At 42.4% G+C, this 21,894-nt stretch overlaps 1 protein-coding gene across 2 annotated transcripts in view; it reads right to left on the bottom strand.

The window, feature by feature from the left end:
• Nucleotides 1-21,894, bottom strand: part of supt5h (SPT5 homolog, DSIF elongation factor subunit) — a 68,047-nt gene that overhangs the window by 11,814 nt on the left and 34,339 nt on the right. For both annotated transcript variants that reach the window (XM_083985127.1, XM_083985128.1), the window contains 7 exons: nucleotides 13,342-13,467; nucleotides 13,018-13,102; nucleotides 11,020-11,148; nucleotides 10,312-10,414; nucleotides 6,079-6,206; nucleotides 5,072-5,177; nucleotides 3,630-3,788 (listed from right to left, as the gene is read on the bottom strand). In XM_083985127.1, the coding sequence (XP_083841253.1) occupies nucleotides 3,630-3,788; nucleotides 5,072-5,177; nucleotides 6,079-6,206; nucleotides 10,312-10,414; nucleotides 11,020-11,148; nucleotides 13,018-13,102; nucleotides 13,342-13,467 (836 nt within the window). The remainder of the gene's footprint in view (nucleotides 1-3,629; nucleotides 3,789-5,071; nucleotides 5,178-6,078; nucleotides 6,207-10,311; nucleotides 10,415-11,019; nucleotides 11,149-13,017; nucleotides 13,103-13,341; nucleotides 13,468-21,894) is intronic.

Below are 21,894 nucleotides of genomic sequence, written 5' to 3'. Positions count from 1 at the left end.
AACCGAGCACTTAAGCGATCGCATTACATCATGCCCACTCTGGAGGATGTGCTTTACAAGCTGCCCAAAGCCAAAGTTTTCACACTGGTCGACGCAAGGGACGCTTTCCTGCAGTGTAAGTTGGATGAAGCCAGCAGTCTCATGACCACTTTTTGGACACCCTGGGGCCGGAAGAGATGGTTGAAACTGCCATTTGGAGTGTCAGTGGCCCCAGAGGTGTACCAAAGGAAGCAGCATGAGTTGTTGGCAGGGCTTCAGGGAGTGGAGCCTATAGCAGACGACATCCTTGTTGTTGGCTGTGGCGACAGTACAGATGAGGCAGTCAAAGACCATGATGCAAAGCTGATAGCCCTTCTGGACCGCTGTCGTCATGTCAAGTTGCGCCTCGGTGTCAAGAAACTGCAGTTTAAAGTATCTGAGGTGCGTTTCCATGGACACATATTGTCAGCTGCAGGTCTGAAAGCTGACCCAGAGAAAATCAGAGCTGTTTTGGACATGCCGGCTCCATCTGATGTAAAGGGGGTGCAGAGGCTTATTGGATTTGTGACTTATCTGGCAAAGTTTCTTCCACAGCTGTCTGAAGTTTGCGAGCCACTGAGGAGGCTCACGGACAAGGAGGCAGTGTGGCACTGGCTGCCGAAGCACGAGGCGGCTGTGCGGGAGATAAAACGCCTCGTGACAATGACGCCGGTGCTGCGATACTATGATGTGTCAAAACCTGTCACTGTGCAGAGTGACTCCAGCCAGCATGGCTTGGGCTGCTGTCTGATGCAGGAGGGGCAGCCGATTGCATTCGCTTCGAGGGCTCTCACCCCTACAGAGCAGAACTATGCACAGATTGAGAAAGAATGCCTCAGCATAGTGTTTGCCTGCCAGCGCTTCCATCATTACCTGTATGGACGAAATACAATCACAGCGGAAACCGATCACAAGCCTCTCATAGCGATCTTCAGTAAGCCTCTTCTGAATGCTCCCAAGCGTTTGCAGAGCATGCTGCTGGCCCTGCAGAACTATAACCTGCAAGTGATCTACAGACCAGGACCAGAAATGTACATGAGTGATACATTGAGCAGGGCTGTTGCTTTAAACACACACCTCGGAGCAAGACAGGCAGAGCACACAGTCTGCAGTATGGCGGACGAGCAACTGGTTGTTGAGCACATAAACATGGCTGACTATCTTAATGTCACAGACAAAAGACTGATACAGATAAGGCAACACACAGACAAGGACTGTCAGCTGCAAGCTGTGAAGGCCACTATCCTGGCAGGCTGGCCGGCCATCAAAGAGGAAACTGAGCAGGCAGTTAGAGACTACTGGCCTGTTAAAGAGGAGTTGAGTGTGCAAAATGGACTGTTGTTTAGAGGACAGAGGGTGGTGATCCCCAAGTCGCTGCGCGCTGAAATGCTAGCCAGAGTACACTGCAGTCACATTGGTGGTGAGGCCTGCTATAGACAAGCGAGGGAGACCTTATACTGGCCTGGAATGCAGAGTGAAATAAAGGACTTTGTCAGTAAATGCACAACATGCAATGAGTATGCCACCAAGCAGCAAAAAGAGACAATGTTGAGCCATGAACTGCCCACACGCCCATGGCAGATCGTGAGCCTAGATCTGTTTCAACACAATGGGAAAGATTTCCTGTTGTTAGTTGATCACTTCTCAGATTTCTGGGAGATTGATGTTCTGCCGGACCTCGGCGCAGAGACAACGATAAAACGCTGCAAGGCTCAATTTGCCCGCTATGGGCAGCCCGACAGGGTCATCTCAGATAATGGGCCCCAGTTTGCTTGTGCTCAGTTTCGCCAGTTTTCAGTGGAGTGGGAGTTTGAGCATATCACTTCTTCACCAAGGCATCCCAAGGCCAATGGAAAGGCGGAGGCAGCTGTCAAAATTGCAAAGAATTTATGCAAGAAAGCACTCAGAGATGGTAAAGATGCATGGAAGGCAATATTGCAATGGAGAAACACCCCTACAGAGGGAATGGACAGCAGTCCTGCCCAGCGTCTGATGGCTCGGAGGTTGAAATCAGCTTTGCCGGTGGCGTCTACACTCCTTGAGCCCCGAGTCATTACAGATGTGGTTAACAAATTACGTCACAGGACGCAGATCTCCAAACTCATCTATGACAGAACGGCTAAGGATTTGCCCGAGCTCGCCAGGGGAGATGCAGTTCGGATGAAACCACTACCAGGGGACAGGACAGGCATCTGGCGGCGAGGGCTGTGTCTGCAGAAGGTGGCTCCACGGTCATATCTGGTGGAGGTCGAGGGTTCACTCTATCGTCGAAATCGGGTCGATCTACGTGTGGCGGAGCCGCTGTCAGCACATGACACGAGGACTGGGTCAGAGTCGTCCATGTCAGAAGTCAGAGGATTTCAGGCACCGAGTGAACAGACTGAGTGTGAGGGAGCAGGCAGGTCCTCTCCTCAGCCTGCTCCTAGTGGGCTTCATGGTGGTCTGCATGCCTCTGGCCCACCTGAGACTTCAGGCACTGCTGCTGTCTCCTCCCCTTCCCCTGCTTGCTCCCGCTATGGCCGGCTGTTACGGCCGCCAGACAGACTGAACCTTTAAGTTAATGTGAACTGAGTTCTACAGTGTTGGTGTGCACGCTCCCTTTGGTGTGGAAAAAAAAAAAAAAAAAAAGATAGGGAGGACATGGGGGGACTGTTTGTGTTACATGGGTCATGTTTACTGTGTGACTATGTTATGTTACAGATGTAGAGAATTTAAGGCTGAATGAAGAATCTTTTCAGAAATGTGATTTACTGAACATTGTTGACTGAGCTATGTAGTTGGTTAAGGTCATAGTTCATAAGAGTTGGGTTACTTAAAGAAAGGGGAGATGTTATGGGTGTTAGTATAGAACCACCTACTGGTTGTTCAGTGGTACTGCACTTTACGGAAAGCCACACAGCCTCCCAGCCTGCTTTGCGCCGTGTTATCATGTTTGTATGTCACTTACCGTTGGTACTAAAGTAGCAGTGAAGCTAAGGACTCTGTCTCTTCTTTATTACACCATTACACTGAAACATCCCTGGTCATAATTTGTGAACAATTCAAGTGGACGATGAAATGATCTCCATAAGGCATAAACATTAAAACTATGCAGGGTGGACAAACATTTTCCTTTTCTGTCATTTTGAAAATGCCCAAACTTTTGCATGTTACTGTATATAATATATATCAGTCTATATTAACTTCAGTTGGTGCCGTGTAGTGGAAACGTGGCTGAGTCTCTGAACCTCTGTGTTTGTCTGTCACATTCAAATGTTGGTTAGAGGAAAGAGCACTTCTGTTGTCCAGTGTGGACCGGAGCTTTAAACAGTCTAAATCTCCATCCATTTATCTAAACAGTGCACAAACTAAACAAGGCGCTGCCAGGAATTGGACACAGCTGACAGTCGACTCTCACACATGTTGGAGCTTCCAGCATTTTTATGCCAAAAAAGGATAAAAGATTGTGTTTGATCAACATTTCAAGTAGCTGAGGAGCCTAATGACCCCGAGGGCCGGCTGCTCTCACTGATCTAGAACAATGTTTGTAAAATATTTACTCAGCTATATGCATTTGACTGTGCTTTCACATCTGTGGTTAACAGTGTGTGTGTGGGAAGGTTCACACTCACATAGCAGGCGTGCCAGGAGTCTGAGGGTTGTACTGGGGGTTGACCTGTGGAGAGGGGACTTCGGGGTAGCCCGGGGTCTGAGGGTTGGGGGTCCCCCCGTATCCCTGAGGGGACGGGGAGGGCTCGTCGTCGAAACCAAAGTCATACTCTTCCTCATTTCTGGAAAGGAGACAGAGACAGAAGTTAATTTAAAAGAATCCAGGCACATACTTAACCAACAGTCTCTACTTAATTTATTTTATATTATTCTCTTGTTTTGCCATATTTGAGTTACTGTGTGGAAGTCTGGGGTAATGCGTATAAAACCAACCTGTTGCCTCTGTACATATTACAAAAACGAGCCATAAGAACAGTTTTTAATGTTAGGCATCTGCATTAACATTTTTTGACTTGGTAAAATTTAAAACTGCATTAATCATTTATAAAGTCAAAAATAATCTTCTTCCTTGTATAATCCAAGGTTGTAAAAGATATGACTTAGGGGAAAACTCAAATTGCAACAGCAAAGTGTAAGATCGACTCTTAAAAAGTATGTGTATTTCTGTCGGAGGGGTTATTCTATGGAATAGCTTGGATGTAGAGATTAAACTCAGCAAAAGTGTTAATCAATTTAAAAGTAAGTTTAGAAAAGGAGTGTTTGAAATGTATAGCAGAGAGGAGGAGAGATAAATGATGTAAACTAATGTGATGACTGTGGGGGGGAGGAGGGGTTTTGGAGAGTGAGAGTTGGTTGTGTTGTATGTGAGTTGTCTAAGGTTGGAAACTGATAAGCTCTGCTTCTTCCATCCCCATTTCAAACAGTGTTAGTTGTTGTTAGTGTCTGTATTGTTGTTTGTCCCGTTCGATATTTGGTTATATGGTGTCCTGTGGATGTTCTTGTTATGTTGTATGTGAGGGTAACACTTTACTTGAATAGGTATTCATAAGATTGACATAAAACTGTCATAACCATGACATAACAGCTGTCATAAACATCAATGAATACTTATGACAGCTGTCGTTAAGTGTCATTCGGTAAGTTATGTCACTTTTGATGCAAAGTTGACATTATTTGAGATGTCCGTGTTATGAGAACTTGACATAATTTTTAAAGTTTGTCCATTAGGTCTGCTATGACAGTTTAAATTGTCTTTATGTCAAGTTGTCAGAACAAAAACATCTCAAACAATGTCAACTTTGCATTAAAAGTGACATAACTTACCGAATGACACTTAACGACAGCTGTCATAAGTATTCATTGATGTTTATGACAGCTGTTATGTCATGGTTATGACAGTGTTAGGTCAATCTTATGAATACCTATTCAAGTAAAGTGTTACCTATGTGAGATATAATTTTTGTTTGGTTTGAAATAAATATGATCAATCAATCAATCAATCAATCAATCAGATAACGGTTGATGGATACGGGATGGAAAGAAATGTGATGACGCCGTGTGTCACCTGGAGGGTGTGTTGGGGTTGTTGGGGTCCCAGGCTCCACTCTGCCCCGGCGTTCTGCTCCCATCATGCAGCGGGGTCTGAGAGCCGTAATGAGGCGTGCGGCTTCCTGTTCAATCACAAACAATTACACAGTTACAGCGGCTCTTCTAACACACAGTATCTCTTATGTCAGCCGCTCTTTGTGTGTGGTAGTTGATATGCTAGAATCAGAGAAGCTAAACCGTTTAACTTAAAGGGATAGTTCAACATTTTGGAAAATTGGCCCATTGCCATAATCGCTATAGTCGGTGTAAGCTATTTTTAGAACCGCCGAGCTGCTCAGAGCTACGCTACAGAGGCTAATGGGATTTCTTGGTTTCCCTCATCAAACTCATCAAATACACAATCCAACAACTCTGGTGGACAAGTTGTGACCTGCACATTCACCACGCTATGAGATAAAAACAGAGTTGTTTTAGAGGTAAATTCATGCAAAACCGCTGATGTGCGTTGCCTTCAGGGACAGTTTTTCAGCAAGCAGTCTCTGAATTTGCCTCTAAAACAACTCTGTGTGGTAACGTTGTGTTATTATCTCATAGCGTGGTGAATGTGCAGGTCACAACTTGTCCACCAGAGCGTTTTGGAGTTGTTGGATTGTGTATTTGATGAGTTTGATGAGGGAAACCAAGAAATCCCATAATGAGCCTCCGTAGCGTAGCTCTGAGCAGCTCACGGCTCTGCTCCGCTGTTCTAAAAACAGCTTGCACCGACAATTAAAGGTTACAAACCTACTGCTATGACTATAGGGATTATGGCAATGAGCACAATTTGCCAAAATGTTGAACTATCCCTTTAATATGAATAAAATGATCAGATAAATCATTTATGAAAATAATGGTTACTCTGTGGTGTGGATGTGAGAAAGTCATTTTCATTATAATGAGCAGCAAACTTTAAACAAACAACAAACAGAACTCAGTAGGAAGACACCTGAGGGACAGGTGTAGGTGTGTGAGGCAGTGACTCACCGTCGTGCAGCGGCGTCTGGGAGCCGTACATGGGCGTTCTCGAGCCCGTTCCGTACATGGGAGTCTGGGGGCCGTACATGGGAGTGCGTCCGTGGGTGGAGGTCGTTCCGCCATGTCTCTTCGCTCCCCTAGAGAGAGAGGTGGGAAAGCAACAGGAGATTAGAGATTATCTGCCGGGTGTGGCAAAATCATTTTCATATAAAACGCCCATCCCAAATAAACGCCGGGTCAGATATTGTGCTTCTGGTTGCCAAAAAATATTCTACGCAAATAAAGCCTGCCTAAACACAAACAAATAACCTTAAACAAATTGAAAAGAGTGTCTCGAGACGTTAAAAAACGGCCGAAGACCGACAAGACGCCTCTGTCCACTCTCTCATCCGCATTTCAGCACCTGTCCGGGGCTGCACAATGTCAGCTCCTCGTTTTAAATGACTTATTACTCCTTTTAAAGGTAGTGTAAACAGGGTTCCTACACATTTGAAATTTCCAAATTCCATACTTTTTCCAGACCCTAATTTCCAGACTTCTCGGTAAAAGAAAATCAAATAATTCGTGATATTTAAGTAAATACCTGTAGACGTGCATAATATATAAAAAAGCATACAATTTATCATTTGTTTTCATTATTCTGAATGTGTATGCCATTATGCAACCAAATAATTTCCAGGAGATTGTAGCTATAGGTACAATAGCGCATACAAAATAATTAACCCAAATAACTTCAGATAAGACCAAACCAAGATAAGATAAATAAAATAAATATATTTCCATACAATAGTTTCCATTTTCCATACTTTTAAAGACCTGGAAATGTATAAAATCAAATTCCATACTTTTCCATACTTGCGTAGGAACCCTGTGTAAACAATTCACTGTTCTGATTACTTGCTTATTTAGTTAGGCTACCTTACGTTGCATTATTATTAGATACTTAAAAAAAAAAAAAACACGTATCGTTCCACCGCCGCCTGCCGCCACGGCGTGAAGCCTCCATGGGTCAGAGAGGCAGACACTCTATCTACATTTAAGTCTAGGTTTAAGACCTTCCTCTACGCTAGAGCACTGGAAGAGAGTAACGACACCACCATTGACTCCCGTGGTAATAAGGGTTTAAGGGTTTTGCACCCCTGGTGGCAGGATATGGGTATTGCAAAAGCACCCAGAAAACTCATTCACTCCAATGTATGTGTGTTGCCCACTGGCTTGTAAATTGATGAAAACGGCCGTGTTTTTGTTTTTAGGTGTCTTGGTCATATCAAAAATTAGTTTATTACAAAATGTAGATTGAAACATTAATGTAGACAACTGTTTTTTTTACTCGCCTATGTGTTAATGTTTATCTGTAAAGGATCCTCAATGATGCTATTAACGTGGGTGATCTATAAATGTCCTTAAATTATTGAAAACACCACACTTGCTCATTCACCAACAATGCAGAGATGTCAGTTCTTGGGCGCTTTTGCAATACCCATATTCCACCATCAGGAGGCGCTTCCATTGGACCAATGCGTGTCGTTACTCTCTTTTCCAGTGCTCTACTCTACTAGGGCTGACCCAAAAAAATCGAAGCTTCGAAGCTTCGTTCGTTGCCATGGTAATCGATCTTTAAGTCCGTGATCGATTGTTTTTTTTTTTTCTTTCTTTTTTCCTTTTTGACACGGTTCTCATTGGCAATTGTTACATTAAAATGAGTAGGCGACTTGGCATCCTGGAAACCGGCCTGATTTTGGAGATATGCAGTGTTTGTTTGCCATTAGTTTCATTATTTCCGCTATGATCACGCCCCCCCTTCCCCCCCGGTCAGACGTTACGGTCGCCGCCGCCGCCTCCATCAGCTCTTGTTAACATTTCCATGTTTCCAGCATTCTCTGTTACAAACTGTTTTCTTGTCTGTATATTGAGAGTTTTTCCTCAGTCGATGTGAGGGTCTAAGGACAGAGGATGTTGTTGTGATGCCATGTAAAGCCCTTTGAGACTGACTGAAACTGTTTGTAAAAACGGGCTATACAAATAAAACTGCCTTGCCTCGCCTCTCTTTCCCCAGAGGTTTAGGTTGAATGGAGACACACTATTAATAAACACCTGTTGATTTGAGTGATGTAAGCAAATAAACGCCCGCCCGGGCCTTTATTTGGCGTTTACAGTACACTCATCCAGACCAAAGCAGTCTGAGGGGCCTTTCACACGGAGCCTTTTGTGTGTGTGCGTGCTTCCATTGGTTTCTATGTGTGGTGGCCTGGGAAAACCCTTCACATGGCGGGATTTTGACATTTTAATTTTATTGATATTTCCACAAACTAAAAGTTCTCAGGTATTTATAACTGTTTGAATAACTGAGATAGCCCTTTCAGATCAGCTATCAGGCATTTTAATCTATTATGAGCAAAGAACTGAAAAGTGACAAAAATGGCTTTCAGTAGAACGTTGCTGCTTCAACCCTCTAAAGATGAGTGTTTAACAAAACATTAAATAACTTCTGAACCGTTTGTGATAGAGACGAGCTATAAAAAGCATCTGAATCGTGGGATTCTCTGCTTTCCGTTGGTCCTTGATTGGTACCTCTATGACAACAAGGGACCTCCTCTCGCATTTTTAACTTTTATTATAACATAAGACGGTAGAGTCCTCTGCTTTCTACTGACTGAAACTGACAACAGACTGATTGAGCATTGAAGCCTTTTTTAAACTTAATTCCTGGTTAAGTGGCAGTGAGGCACGCTAGGAAAATGTGACAGGCGGTTTTGGTTGCTCAGTGACGGCAAACACGACCATGGACACGACCTCCCAAGCGCCTTGGAAAACAGGTGTTCCACATGTTTTTAGGCGCTCCAAGTATTCTGCTTTTTACTTTTTGTTATGTTGCAGCCTTCTAAAATGAAAATGATTACGGTATTTTTTTCCCCCACATACACCTACAACCTCAGTAAATCAGAGTGCTAAGGAAAAGTACAAATGTTTGAGAATCTTCTCCAGCTGAGGAGCCTCTGGAAGAATGATGGAGGCTTGGAAACCTTCAACTTGGCACATTGTTAACACTCCTCTGACCCTGAGTTCTGCTTCTTATTGTGATCCAGGCCTTAAATAGACATGTCTCAAACTGACTGAATCCAACACTAGTGGACTTCAACCTCCAGCGGCAGCAGCACTGTTGGAGCCTGAGGCCTCGTTCGCACGCACCCTGGCACTTTTTGCAAACCCTCCTCCTTTCAGAAAAAATCAAAGCCACTAGGGATCATGTCACGATTATAGATTTTCTTGGTACGATTATTAGAGAAATAATCACGGTATTACGATTATCACGATTATTATGCATTAATTAATTTCACAACATTATGTATGTGTAAAATCAAATATAGTCTAAATAATTGCAATGCTCTATTAATAAAGGACCAATTATATTCCCCAGGGGAATTAATTGTCATCTTTACCAAATGTTTAAGTCTATTTTAATCGGTTCTTTTTTGTTACAAATGACACACAAACTTTTAAATTCCTACCGATTCAATGTTATATTAGGTAAATTACCTTTACTTTGGCGCACATTTGTCAAGATGGTTCTGACATAATCTTTTTTGGAAAGTGACGGTATTTAGTAGGGGTGGGAGAAAAAATCAATTCACATAAATATCGCAATATCTTTTTTGACGATTTTTCAAAAATAATTTTTTTTTTCAAAAATCGATTTTCTTTTTTTGGGGGGAATTTTTTTAATTTTTTTTGGGGGGGGGGGGGGATTTTTTTTAAATATTGTGCAATGTGCATTTGTTAGCCTTTTTTACATACAGAGAGTACAGGTTTTGAAAAGGGTTATAAGGGTTTAAGTTCACTTTATAATGGAGTATGTTAATTTATAGGCTCCTACAGTATTTGTGTGCAGATAAATGTTAAAAATGCAGACTAAAAATCGAGAGAATCAGCAATATCGTAGAATCGCAATTTAAATCGAATCGCCATCCAAAAAATCGTAGAAGAATCGCTTCGGGAGAAAAGCATATCGTCCCAGCCCTAGTATTTAGGAATCTTTGCGATAAATTAATTGTGGTGTTTAATACCGCGATTAATTGTGAAAGCAAGTAATCGTGACATCCCTAAAAGCCACACCAGCGTGTTTAAAAAAAAATCTCTGCCCATATGTAAACGCATAATCGTATTGACCAATCATAGCGTATTATAGAAGCACCGAAGCAGCAGCTAACTAACTTAAATCCGTATCCGTGAGTGAGTACGTACATGGTGGTCAGGCGCTGTCTGTCCACAGAGATGGTCTGACAGGTGGAGTGCAGCTCCACTCTGGCCGTCGACTCCGTGGCATCCTTCACCACGCCGATGTAACCTGGGAAACGGGGGGGAAAGTCATTGGTGCCATTTCTTTCTAGTTACAACATGCAATACCATAATCTTATTTTAAAAAGTACTTAAAAACAGGATGATTCATTTATATAAGTTAGAGTAATGAGTGGTGACACGTGCTATGCTGCTGCTATTTTTGTTCTGTTATCTGTATGTTTGATTGTCTTCTTTTTTTCCTCTTTTCTTTTGAGGAGGAAGGAATTAGGGGAGGAAGAAGGGAAAGGAGAGGAGAAAGGAAAGGAAAGGAAAGGAAAGGAAGAAGAAAGGGAAATCAAATCAAGCAGCTTCTCTCTTTTCACTGTTTTGTGATTGCTTATTTCTTTTATTAATAAATAACAAATTGTAATTGAGTTGTAACAGGGTAGGCGTAATAAGCTATGCTTCAGCCTATGCCTTTTCGGTCCAAATTTTCTTTTTCTGTTTACTTATTGTTTATTCTGATTGATGTTTTTTCTTTATTTACTTTTTTCTTTCTGGTTTGTTACTTTTCTTTTAATGACATGTATTGACTGAAATAAACTAAACTAAACAAAAAAAAAACAAACCGTCACCGATCGTAACCGACACAGATTCCAGCCTCGCTCTCACCTTTGTATGGACCCTGGGAGATACGGACCGTCTGACCAATCAGCTCGTTGTCTCGTCGTCCTCGGCCGCGCCCCATCCCTCCTCCTCCTCCTCCTCCGCCGCCTCCTCCTCCTCCTCTTTGCTGAGCACCTGCAGGAGCAAAATAGCACCTCCATTCAACACTCAGACGTAGATAAAATGGATAAGAGACCAGAACCTGTGTCATCCAACTCCACCAATACGCATGTGATACTGGAATAATGAAATAAAGATTTATTTAGTATTGGACAAAAAATGAAATGGAAGCTTTTTGTTGATGTCAGATACAAAACATTGGGCCAGATTAGCACCTACAATTTTTTCCATGCCAATTCTCATGCATCAACTGATGGAGTCAATGACCTCACATCAGAGTTATTTTGGCTGTCTTTACACTGCACGGTTCAAGTGGCCCAGTTCCAATATTTTTCCTCTCAAGTGGCTCAGATCGGATCTGTGACATGAATGTGTAAACGAGACAGATGCACATGGAATCGGATATTGTCAGACAGGGTTCAAACTTAACTTTTTTGCTCACTGGCCAACTGGCTAGTGAGCTTTAAAAATCTTCTGTCCAGAAAGATTTTTTACTGGCCAAAAATTATGTATAGCTGTTTTGTATATTTTTCATTGTGTTGAACTGTTATAATACACTCATAAGCATTTTTAACACATATCATAGCTATTAGCATATTTTTGTGTGGAATAAAGGAGTCAAAGGTTTATTTTAGGGATGCACATGGTTAACAGTTTAACCATTAACCTATAACAAGAACTTGACCGAATAATACTATCAGTTATTTATATATATATTTATTTATTAGCTCCTTATGTCGTCAACTCATGGGGGCGTGTCGACATGTGCAGACTTCCACTGCCTTCAGTCATATTATTTAGTAGCTAAAAGTTTCACAGGAGGACTGACACTGTGCACCATGAAGGAAGACCAGACAATAAATGTAGCTACACGGACATAGATGTGCATCACCTGTAATAACGGCGCTGCAATAAATAAATAAATTTAAAAAAGACGTGGCAGCTCCACAGAGGAGCTGTCAGAGGAGCTCTGCTGCTCCTCTCTCTTCAGTCTGGTGTTTGGCTGCACTTTCAATAAGAGAAGCTCCATATGATCAGCAGAGACAGAGCACAATGGATGTGGCATTGATCAGATATCACAGCGCACATGTTTATTTAACGGCAAAAAAAATAAATAATTGGAGCGATGTTTTTTTTGGGGCCGTTAAATTAACATGTGCGCTGCGATATCTGATCAATGCCACATCCATTGTGCTCTGTCTCAGCTGATCGCGCTCATATGGAACTTTTCTTATTGAAAGTGCAGCCAAACACCAGACTGAAGAGAGAGGAATACACACGTGCGCCGCGAGCGTTGTAATCGGTCACAAATCATTGCTATACGGCATGTTGTGAGCTTAAAGATCTGCACGACACCGGCTCACAGCCCAAGCGTCACAGCCGGGTCGGGAGGAACAGTAACAACAACTAAGTATTATTTTTTGTCAGCCGGCTTCCTTTACTCGCCAAAGCATCAAAGTTAGTCGCCTGGCGACCGCTAATTTTGAACCCTGTTGTCAGATCAGATTGAGGCCCCTGTTATATATATATATATATAGATAACTATCTCTCCGTTAATGTGTGGTGACCATCAGGAAAAGAGTTTAGGGGTCAAAAATGACCAGAATTCTCCTTTAACTGTGTCAGGTAATGTTTGTAACGGCTGCTAATCAACACTTGACACAAAGTGGAGATGAGGTGGATGGGTATCATGGGGCTGGATGAACTGAAGCGTTAATCCGACGGCAGCGCTACATGAAAGGTCTGAGGGAAGTGATGACGCTTCAACCAGAGGGAAACATGAATGAACAGTGAATAAAACGCTATCGTGGTTTTGGCCAGTAGATGTTGGCAGATCTGACTTGAAGGAGGCAGTGGAGTGTTTCCAGGTGTTTTCTGTCTCACCTCCTCCGCCGTGGTGCATGGGGCTACTGATCCGTGGGCTCATTGGTGCAAATCCTCCCACTGTAAAGTTGGTCACGTCTCTGGGCTGAAAGAGCAAACAAACACACACACACAACCACACACACTTGAGGATGCAGACAGAAATGTGTTCAATCACCAAAGGCCCAAACACAGCAAAGATGGAAATAACAAAGTCTGAAACAGCTGCAGAGAGTCAGGCGAGATGAAAAATGTATGCCTGACATCAATTCCATATCGAAACACGTGACATTATTCAACAGTCCCCATAAATGCATCAGTGCAGGCAGCCAATGAGACGCTGACCTTGGATCCACCGGCCAACACCAGGTGTCGGGTCTTGCAGACGAACATGCCTCCGTTCTCCACCAGCTTCTTGCAGTGGAGGAAGGCGAAGCCCCTGAACAGGTGACGGATCTCACCCTCACGGCCCTGAAGGGAGAGACACACAAACACAGCAGCGTGTGAGGGCGTGCAGTGAAGTCTAGGTGACATTTTACGGCCTGTATAGTAAATGTTCTCCAACCCAGGGTCTCTGCAGGCTTCACCAGCTCAAATTTAAGACTTTTTAAGACCATTATGGATGAAATTTAAGACCTATCATGACAATTAAAAAACGTACAAAAGAAATGCGGAGTCACAAAATTAAAAATTGATTATTTGCAATATATAAGTTGCATGTTAGGCTTGTTTGTAGTTGAAAATACATTCAATAAAGCACAATGAAGTGTCGGGAGCATTTTATTGAGCATTTGCGGTAGCGAGGGCTCTACCATAACATTTTTCCCAAGGAGCACGCCTAAAGTGAACTATTTGGGGGCACAAAAAGAAATTGGGGAGCGAAATTAAAAATGTTTATGGAACATATTATTTATTTAATTCATTGGCAACCAACAGGCAGATGGCTTTAAGCCGTGAATAATATTAAGGGTCAAACGTGACCCATTTTTACACTGGAGAACAGTAAAAACACCAACACTTCACCTTTGGCCTGAAATGTGATGACTTCTAATGTGGCCCAGAATAGACAAACATGAAAGAGGGTTCCTACAGCTTAAAGCAGAAGTGAGTGATCCGGTCGTTTTCGCTAATGCTGCGTTCCAGGCAGGCTTTTGAAATCGTAAATTACAGCTTCAAGTCACGACTTACGACTTTGTAGCGTTCCAGGCAACCCACTCGTGTTTTTCCGACCTGTTTTACCGGTGAAAGTCACTATAACGGCCACTCGTAACTTCCGACCGGTGAACTCGTACCAGATCGAACTGGTACGACTTCACGGTCGGAAAAATACGAGTTTCCTTGAACGCACCATAACAGTCCTCGTCGCTACGTCACCACATTCACGGCGTTCCTTGGCTGCACACACAGCCCTGCATGCCGTTCTCTCTCCTCATTGGATAAAAACTGTAGGATACGAGAAATGTTTTCTCTTCGGCTCAGAGCAGAGGGACTGACAGACCCGTGTTTCAGTCCAAACACTCTATGTAAGTGATTGCTGTCGGAAGATATAACTATTTAAGACTTATATTAACACAAATATATCACTCACTTCTGCTTTAAGCCAACTTAAATTTAAGACTTTTTAAGACGTTTTTAATGCCACTTGACTGATTTGGGAGCTGGTGGCGGTAAGAAATTTAGCAATGACAGACGCCACTAACTTGTCTATGTCAGAATGTTACCAATTATTTTGAGATTTGAGACTAATTATAATCATAAAATAGCACTTACCAAGTGTTAACATTAAGACATTTGAAAAATTGATTTAAGACATTTTAATGCCAATTAAGGCCTTGTTTTTAGATTACTGAATTCAATACCTTTTAAGACTTTTTAAGGATCCGTAAGAACCCTGATGGAAATATTTCAACTTCTTTAATCAACAGACACGAGCCACAACCTGTTCTGTATTATGACCAACACAATATTTGACACATGAAGTAAATACATTGGCCTTTGGTCACCCCTAGATATTATGGTATTAAACTACATCTTTTTATTTAACTAGGCTAGTTAAATCACAGTAGCATATACTGATTTGTTGAACTTACAGGCTTGTTACTAAGTATGTATTAATGATCATGATAAATAAAACTCAACCTGTCACACAGCTCCATGTTGTCTCTGTGTGGTGTTCAGGGACAGGTCAGGTCTCATTTATAAAACTGTGCGTGGGATCGTTACTAAAAGGGTACGTACGCCCAAAAGCCAAGTTTTGCGTGCGCCAAAAAATATTAAGACTTATAAAACCCTGCGTACACACACTTGCAAGCAAACTTCCCTTTATAGATCACAGAGTTCCTACAAGTGTGCGCAAATGTGCCCATTTCTGTGTGCGCACGCGTGTGTGTGTGTGTGCTCGTACGTACGCGAGAGAGACGCAGGTGGACTGACTGGCAGAGATGAGAGGTGGTGAAACGCTGTTTAAAAATTATTATTATTACTATTTTGTGAGAGTCTGTTGGGAACCACCGCCTCTGGTCAGTTCAATCTTGATTTTTCTGTCTGAACTTTTTTTGTTTAACAAAATTATCAAATGATGTAGGTTTCATTAACGGCAAAAATTCATTGTTACTTTTTACTTTTACTTTGAAAGTACATTTCAGAGCCTGTACTTTCTTACTTTTACTTGAGTAAAGGAGTTGAATCAGTACTTCCACTTTTACCAGAGTAATTTTTTTACACATGTATCTGTACTTCTACTTAAGTACAGAATATGAGTACTTTTGCCACCTCTGGTCGCTGTTGTGAATTAGCTGCAGGTGTGAACGTGGCAACGTGACGTGTTGCTGCAGCTGTTAACGGCGTCAGCGGCTCAGAGCGCACGCGGTGTTGTTTTGGTGCTGCCCTCTCTAATGCTGGACCCGGTTCGGCACATGGTTACAACAATGACAACAGCTCTAGTGAATCTGAAACAAGTTATGAACCAGTCACCATCATGGGCCAGGCCGTCGTTGGTCCCTGAAGACCCTCTCCCTCCTCCTCCAGCGGTGCCGCGGTGCAGCATTACGCACGGAGCTCACCGCTGTATTTATATATTTACAGTAATTAGACTTATCGATAAAAAAATGTTGAGTCAGTTAGTGGTTTCCTCCATCCTGAAATATATTCTGAAGAATTAACGAACATGACGCTTTTCTTTATGCTGATTTTCTCTCGGTTTTTGTGATGAACAGCATTAAGTAGGACTGATAACAAGAAAACAGAGCGTAACGATTGTGATTAGTGGCTTCTTCCCAGTCTTTGATATTTAATTGACTCTCGATAGGACCGGACGCTTTATCCCATGCAGCCGCGCCGTCCTCTCCTCCTTCTGCGCTCTGAGTGGACAATATGACGGAGAGACGGTGGTGATTAAATATAGAGAGGGAATTTTGATTTTGAATTTTAAGTTAGATTCTAAGAAGATGTTTCTGAAACACCAGTCCGATGCAAAATAAGGGCACTGTTGAATTAAATCACCGTGGCAACATGAATCTAACGCATACGGGTTGAAATTAAATGTGTGACGGCCGATAATAAAACATAATCGTTCTTCTCACTTACATTTCCTGAGTCTGGCTTCAGTTCAATTCCCCTTTTCCTCCAAAGCAGCCTACACATGGGTCAGAGTTTGCTTAGGGCTGCGCACATTCTCCCGTCAAGTTTGTTCCACAGCGACGTGCGCCTGGCGTTTTTTTTTTTTTCCATATCAAGCTCCGGTAGCGACCCAGGTAAAATACGGGAGGACACCGTGCTGAGGCACCGGCTGGTCTGAGCTGCTCTAAAGTCTCTGTAGCTCATCAGTCCGGAACTCGCCGTCATGGACCCAGAGCAGCTACAGCGCAGCGTTGTGACCTCAACCATGGTTGGTGAGAGCAGAAATGTTGTTGTCGTAGTGAAAATGGGCGGGCTCGTGAAGACGCGTATTTACGCAAAATGGTCACGAGTCAAAACGAGCGGTAATTCGCTAATTCGCGTATCTCGCGTTTGGTTGCGCGTAAAAGCTCGCGCGAAAAAAAAGCGTTCCTCGTGTTTGAGTGGGAAACACTTCCCACCAAACACGATGAAATAGACGAAGACGCGAGGGTCCCGTCGCCATAAAAGAATCGGGTGTATTGCGTCGCAAAAAAAAAAAGTCGCGTATACCGCGTCTCGCGCCTAATCGCGTCTTTGCGTTACGGCCTTTTACACCGCGGACGTAACGAATAAACGGTGACGGTGTGAACCAACAACATAGAACAGGACCAGACGTGGCGTTGTTTCCTCTTTCCACAGACAGCTCCACTCTCCCTTACTTACACTAACTACTGTTATTGTTGAGGCCAGAGAATTGTGGGATTTGTAGTTTTTGACCAATCGTTTTAGGGGCAAATGCGAGTGAAATGCTCGCCCATGGTGGGCATAAGAAAATTTAAGACCTGTCTAAAATTATTTGAAGACTTGAACACAATAATTCAACAAATTTAAGACATTTTAAGGCCTAAAATTTAGATTTTCAAATTTTAGACTTTTTAAGACCCCGCGGATACCCTGTTATTTCATATAAGTGCATACTTTATGATGCTGTGTATTTCAGGTGTAGGTTAATATACACACACCTCAGGAGGCCTGTCATTGATTGGTTAAAACAAGGTATCAGGATCAGTAGATTACCTCCTCACGGATCACCTTCAAACGCTCCTTGTCATGATATTTGAATTAATTATCAACACCAGCATCTATACTAAACCAGGTTTCAGCAAGTCAAATTTAAGACTTTTTAAGACATTTTTAATGCCACCTTGAATTAAATTTAAGACCGAAAAAATAATTTAAAAAATCCTATAAATATTTAAGCTATGGTTGGGGATCCCACTGTACAACCTCATTGACAATCAGTCAAGTTTACTTATTGTCTGTTATTAATAAACAAGCCGATAATCAATACAAAACTAGAAAAAGCACCAAGGAAGAAAGGAAGGAGTCTGCGCGTGACTGACACTGAAATCACTCACACAACTTTTACTCAAGGACAATGGAAAAATGAGCAGTTCTAAGTATTGAAATGAGCGGTGCACTGCGGACATGCACGGAAAAAAAAAAAAACGAAACCGAAAACGCGCCGCCACGTCCGCAACGGCTGGAGACCCAACGCGTATCGTCTCCAGTGAGTGACGTGTCATGTCACCAGGCTCATACGTGCAGGCAGGCCAGGGTTGCCAGATAGTGTGAAAAATATCCCCCACACTCCTACTTTTTTCCTTCATTGATTAGCGGGAGAAATTACCGACCTGGTTGAGAGCAGCATTAGTAAACCACAACAAAAACACGTGTAGCCGGGGCGGTGTTTAGCTCAGTTGGTAGAGCACCCGCCCCATGTGTAACTTGTCCCGCGTCGGACGGCCCTATCCTGCGTGTCATTCCCCCCCCTCTGCCTCCCATCTCCTGTCACAATCTGAACTGTCCTATCTAATAAAAGCATGAAAAAAGCCCAAAAATATACTTAAAAAAAAAAAAAAAACACGTGTAGCCTTTTCCCCCCTCATTTTTCCCATTGACGGAAATCCGTCGTGGCGACGGAGAACTTTAATCCATGAATTTAAGACCATCTTAGAATTTTCTAATAAGTTTAATACTTTTTAAGGCCTTAATTTTAGATACATGAATTTAAGACTTTTTAAGGATCCGTGGATACCGTGCCAACCAGATCAAGCCTAATCAGCAATTCATCAGTAACAGTCAAGTTATGGTAGTGTCAGACCTTTGAACTCTGACCATTGAAATGCCATCAGCTGTCAGATCTGAGGAGATGGTCAGACTCACGTTTAAGAAATTCCCACAAATGCTCAACTGAAACCAGGGTTTGCTGCAAAAGACATGTTAATCCCCGTGGCAGGGTGGCCCACCACTAAGCCTGACAAAGACCAGCATATGACTGATGGCAGGGCCCTGTAGGTAACAGAACCATGAATGAAGTAGTAGAGTTTAGAAGGTGTGACTCCATGCCGCCTTTCATTAGATTAATGTTAAAGGGGACATATTATGGAAATATCACTGTTTGAAAGCTCTTTAACATATATCTGGGTGTTTGTCTTGCCTTCCGGCCCCCAAAATGTGAGAATTGACAAAAAAAAATCTGTAATGTGCAGACTCCCTAGGTTGAAATCCAGCTATGGTGTCCTAACATCGCTGCGTCAGAAGGCTGGCTTCTTGTATAGAAATAAATATAGTTTTCTTATGTTCTGTAGAAAAAGGATTGTGGAAGCAACTCTTCTTTCCACTCTAGACTATGGTGATGTGATTTACAGACATGCAGCAGCATCAACCCTGAAAACAGATTTGAATTGAATTAACAGTAGCATACCCCAGAGTCACTGTGTTCAGTGATGTTTATGTTACTCAGAGCTGGAAGCTCTTCGTGACATTTTTCTGTAATACAGGGCTTAACCACTCAACTCAACAAACTTTAAAAAAACAAAGCAATAAATAATATAATATCCAAAACACAGCTGCTGTGAAAATTCAAAGCAAAGTGACTGCTCCCACTAAAATCCAGACTTTCTTTGAAACATCATTGAAACCCTGTGGTAGATCAGAGGAGAATGGTCCCACTGGATTGTCCAGGCTCACACAAGGTACACAAGACGTGAACAATGACTCTCGTGTCTCTGGTGCTTGTCTGCAAATATTTGCAAATGAAACTTAAAGGCTACAATGTTCCCACTCTTTTCACACAATCATTTTCCAGGACTTTTCCCAACTGCTACAGTCTGACAGACATGTTATCACACCATACACCAACACATCGCCAACCTTTCATGCTTTGGAGAAGTGTTCTTTTCCACAGTTGTCCCTGATTTTGTGCATGATTGTTTCTATGTTTATTCCTCCAGAAGTCTGATTTAAATTCATGAACACATTCCAGGACATTTTAGAGCTGTGTGCACCACCTTCTCTCTCTCTTTCTCTGTGTATTGAATGATATGTTATTTATGTGTGTTATCATGTGGTATTTTATGTGGGGAAGCCAAAGACAAATTTCCACATTGTGGAAGATTAAAGATGTGCACCCTCATGCTCTCGGCCCAATAATGGAAACACTCATCAACTCAAAGTCGCCGGTTTTCTCGTTAGTTCTCGTTAGGTTCAGTTTCCATTTGAGCTGTATTTGTGTCCCCGTAGGATAATTACTATAAGTAAAAAAAGACATGTAGACACCAGGGTTTCCTGCAGGAAAAACTTTGGCCAGGGGGGGAGGTGAGTAGGGGGGGTTCAACCCGATAACGGTTCTCAGCAAAAAAAAAGGATAAAATAATTAATTAATTCGATTAATTGCTCAATTAATTAGTAGGGCTGGGCAACAATTTAAATGTTTCCAATTCATCCAATAATGAATTCAAAAGTAGTGTAAAGTGCAGTTTTATTTCAATGTTCTGCTGCCATATTAACGAAAGTGCCATAACATCTGTTGTTAAATAAAATAATAATAAAATAAAACAAAACTCGTCAGTCCAGTCACTTTGCCACCTTTTGATTCAGGACATGTCATTAATTATCTGCAGGGCCGTTGTACAGGGGAGAAAGGTGATGATAACTCTAGGGGCCCACAAAAAACCCCAGTAGTCTAATCTTTGTATGACTGAAATGTTCTGCATAAGACCCTGACTGGTACTCATAGTAATGCTGCATTAGCATCAAAACAAAGTAGGCTAAAGAAAAAATGATAATACATAGTCTAAGAAAAAAAGTGGAAAAGTCAGGGGCCCACTTTTATTCTTTCAGGGGCCCCAGAATTCCTAGCAACGGCCCTGATTATCTGACTAACTTGCATATTTCACTCAGAGGACCGGCGGATCAGCTGGTGTACAGTGCGCGCTGTATTGCCTACTCTCTCTTTTCTCTCCATCGCGCTGTACGTCTTCACAAGCCATACACTTTCTACACAAGCCATAGGTCGACGTGTGTGTGGAGAGATGGAAATAAGGTAGAGCAGAGCGCACGTTCTCTCTCATGTTGAGTTCCATATTAAGACAGGTGCGTCAGTGCCAGTAGATCGTCGCGGACTCGCGCGTCAGGCATTTGGCTCTCCTGATGGCTGGTTTGACGTGACTTTATAAATAAAAGTGAAAAAAAAAGAGAGAGAGCTGCAACCACTCCTAGACGCGTCAGGTCAGTCATAGCGCAGGGGGAGGGATATTATTGTGAAAAATAGACTCATTCATGAAATTTTAGCGCATGTTTACCGGGATTTACATGGTATAAAGTGTCCGGCGACTCTGACCCCTACACCGCAGCAGCCAGCAACAGACTTTTACAAAATAAAAGCATGTGAGCAACATGCGTTAATGTGCGATAAAATAAATGTCGGCGTTAAAGGGACAACGAGGAGTTTCTATTTGGTTATAAAAAAGTCTCATATTAATGTGGATGAATTTACGTTACCACTTGTTAATGGGCCCATTTTCGATAAATATATGGTTTTGTCTCTATCGTTATTTTGTTATTATTAGTGGTGGTGGAAATGCTGGGCGAGCCGACCAGCGTTTCTTTACTTTCGGTTTTGTGGCGAGTCATGAGAATAACGCCGCCGAATCTCCGTTTATGGTCGGAACTACGACGGTATGTGATCGTCTTCCAACCTCTGACTTTAATTCTTGATGAATGAAAACATGAGTCTGTCTTGCGCCGGTCAAAGAATTTCACGGTGCGGAGGCTCATAAATGTAGTGTGAAAACACTTCACTTTTCCAAAACTCCTCGTTGTCCCTTTAATGGTTTAATGAGTTAACGCGATAATAACGCGTTAACTTGCCCAGCCCTATATAAGCCAAATAAGGTCTGCAGGAAACCCTGGACACGTTAGGCATGTTCTATATTGTGATTTTTGAATTACTTTTGT

The sequence above is a fragment of the Trachurus trachurus genome (genome assembly GCF_905171665.1).
Source record: "Trachurus trachurus genome assembly, chromosome: 13".
Taxonomy (NCBI): Eukaryota; Metazoa; Chordata; class Actinopteri; order Carangiformes; family Carangidae; genus Trachurus; species Trachurus trachurus.
The sequence above is the reverse complement of the archived record's forward strand: the minus strand, read 5'-3'. Positions and strand labels throughout refer to the sequence as shown.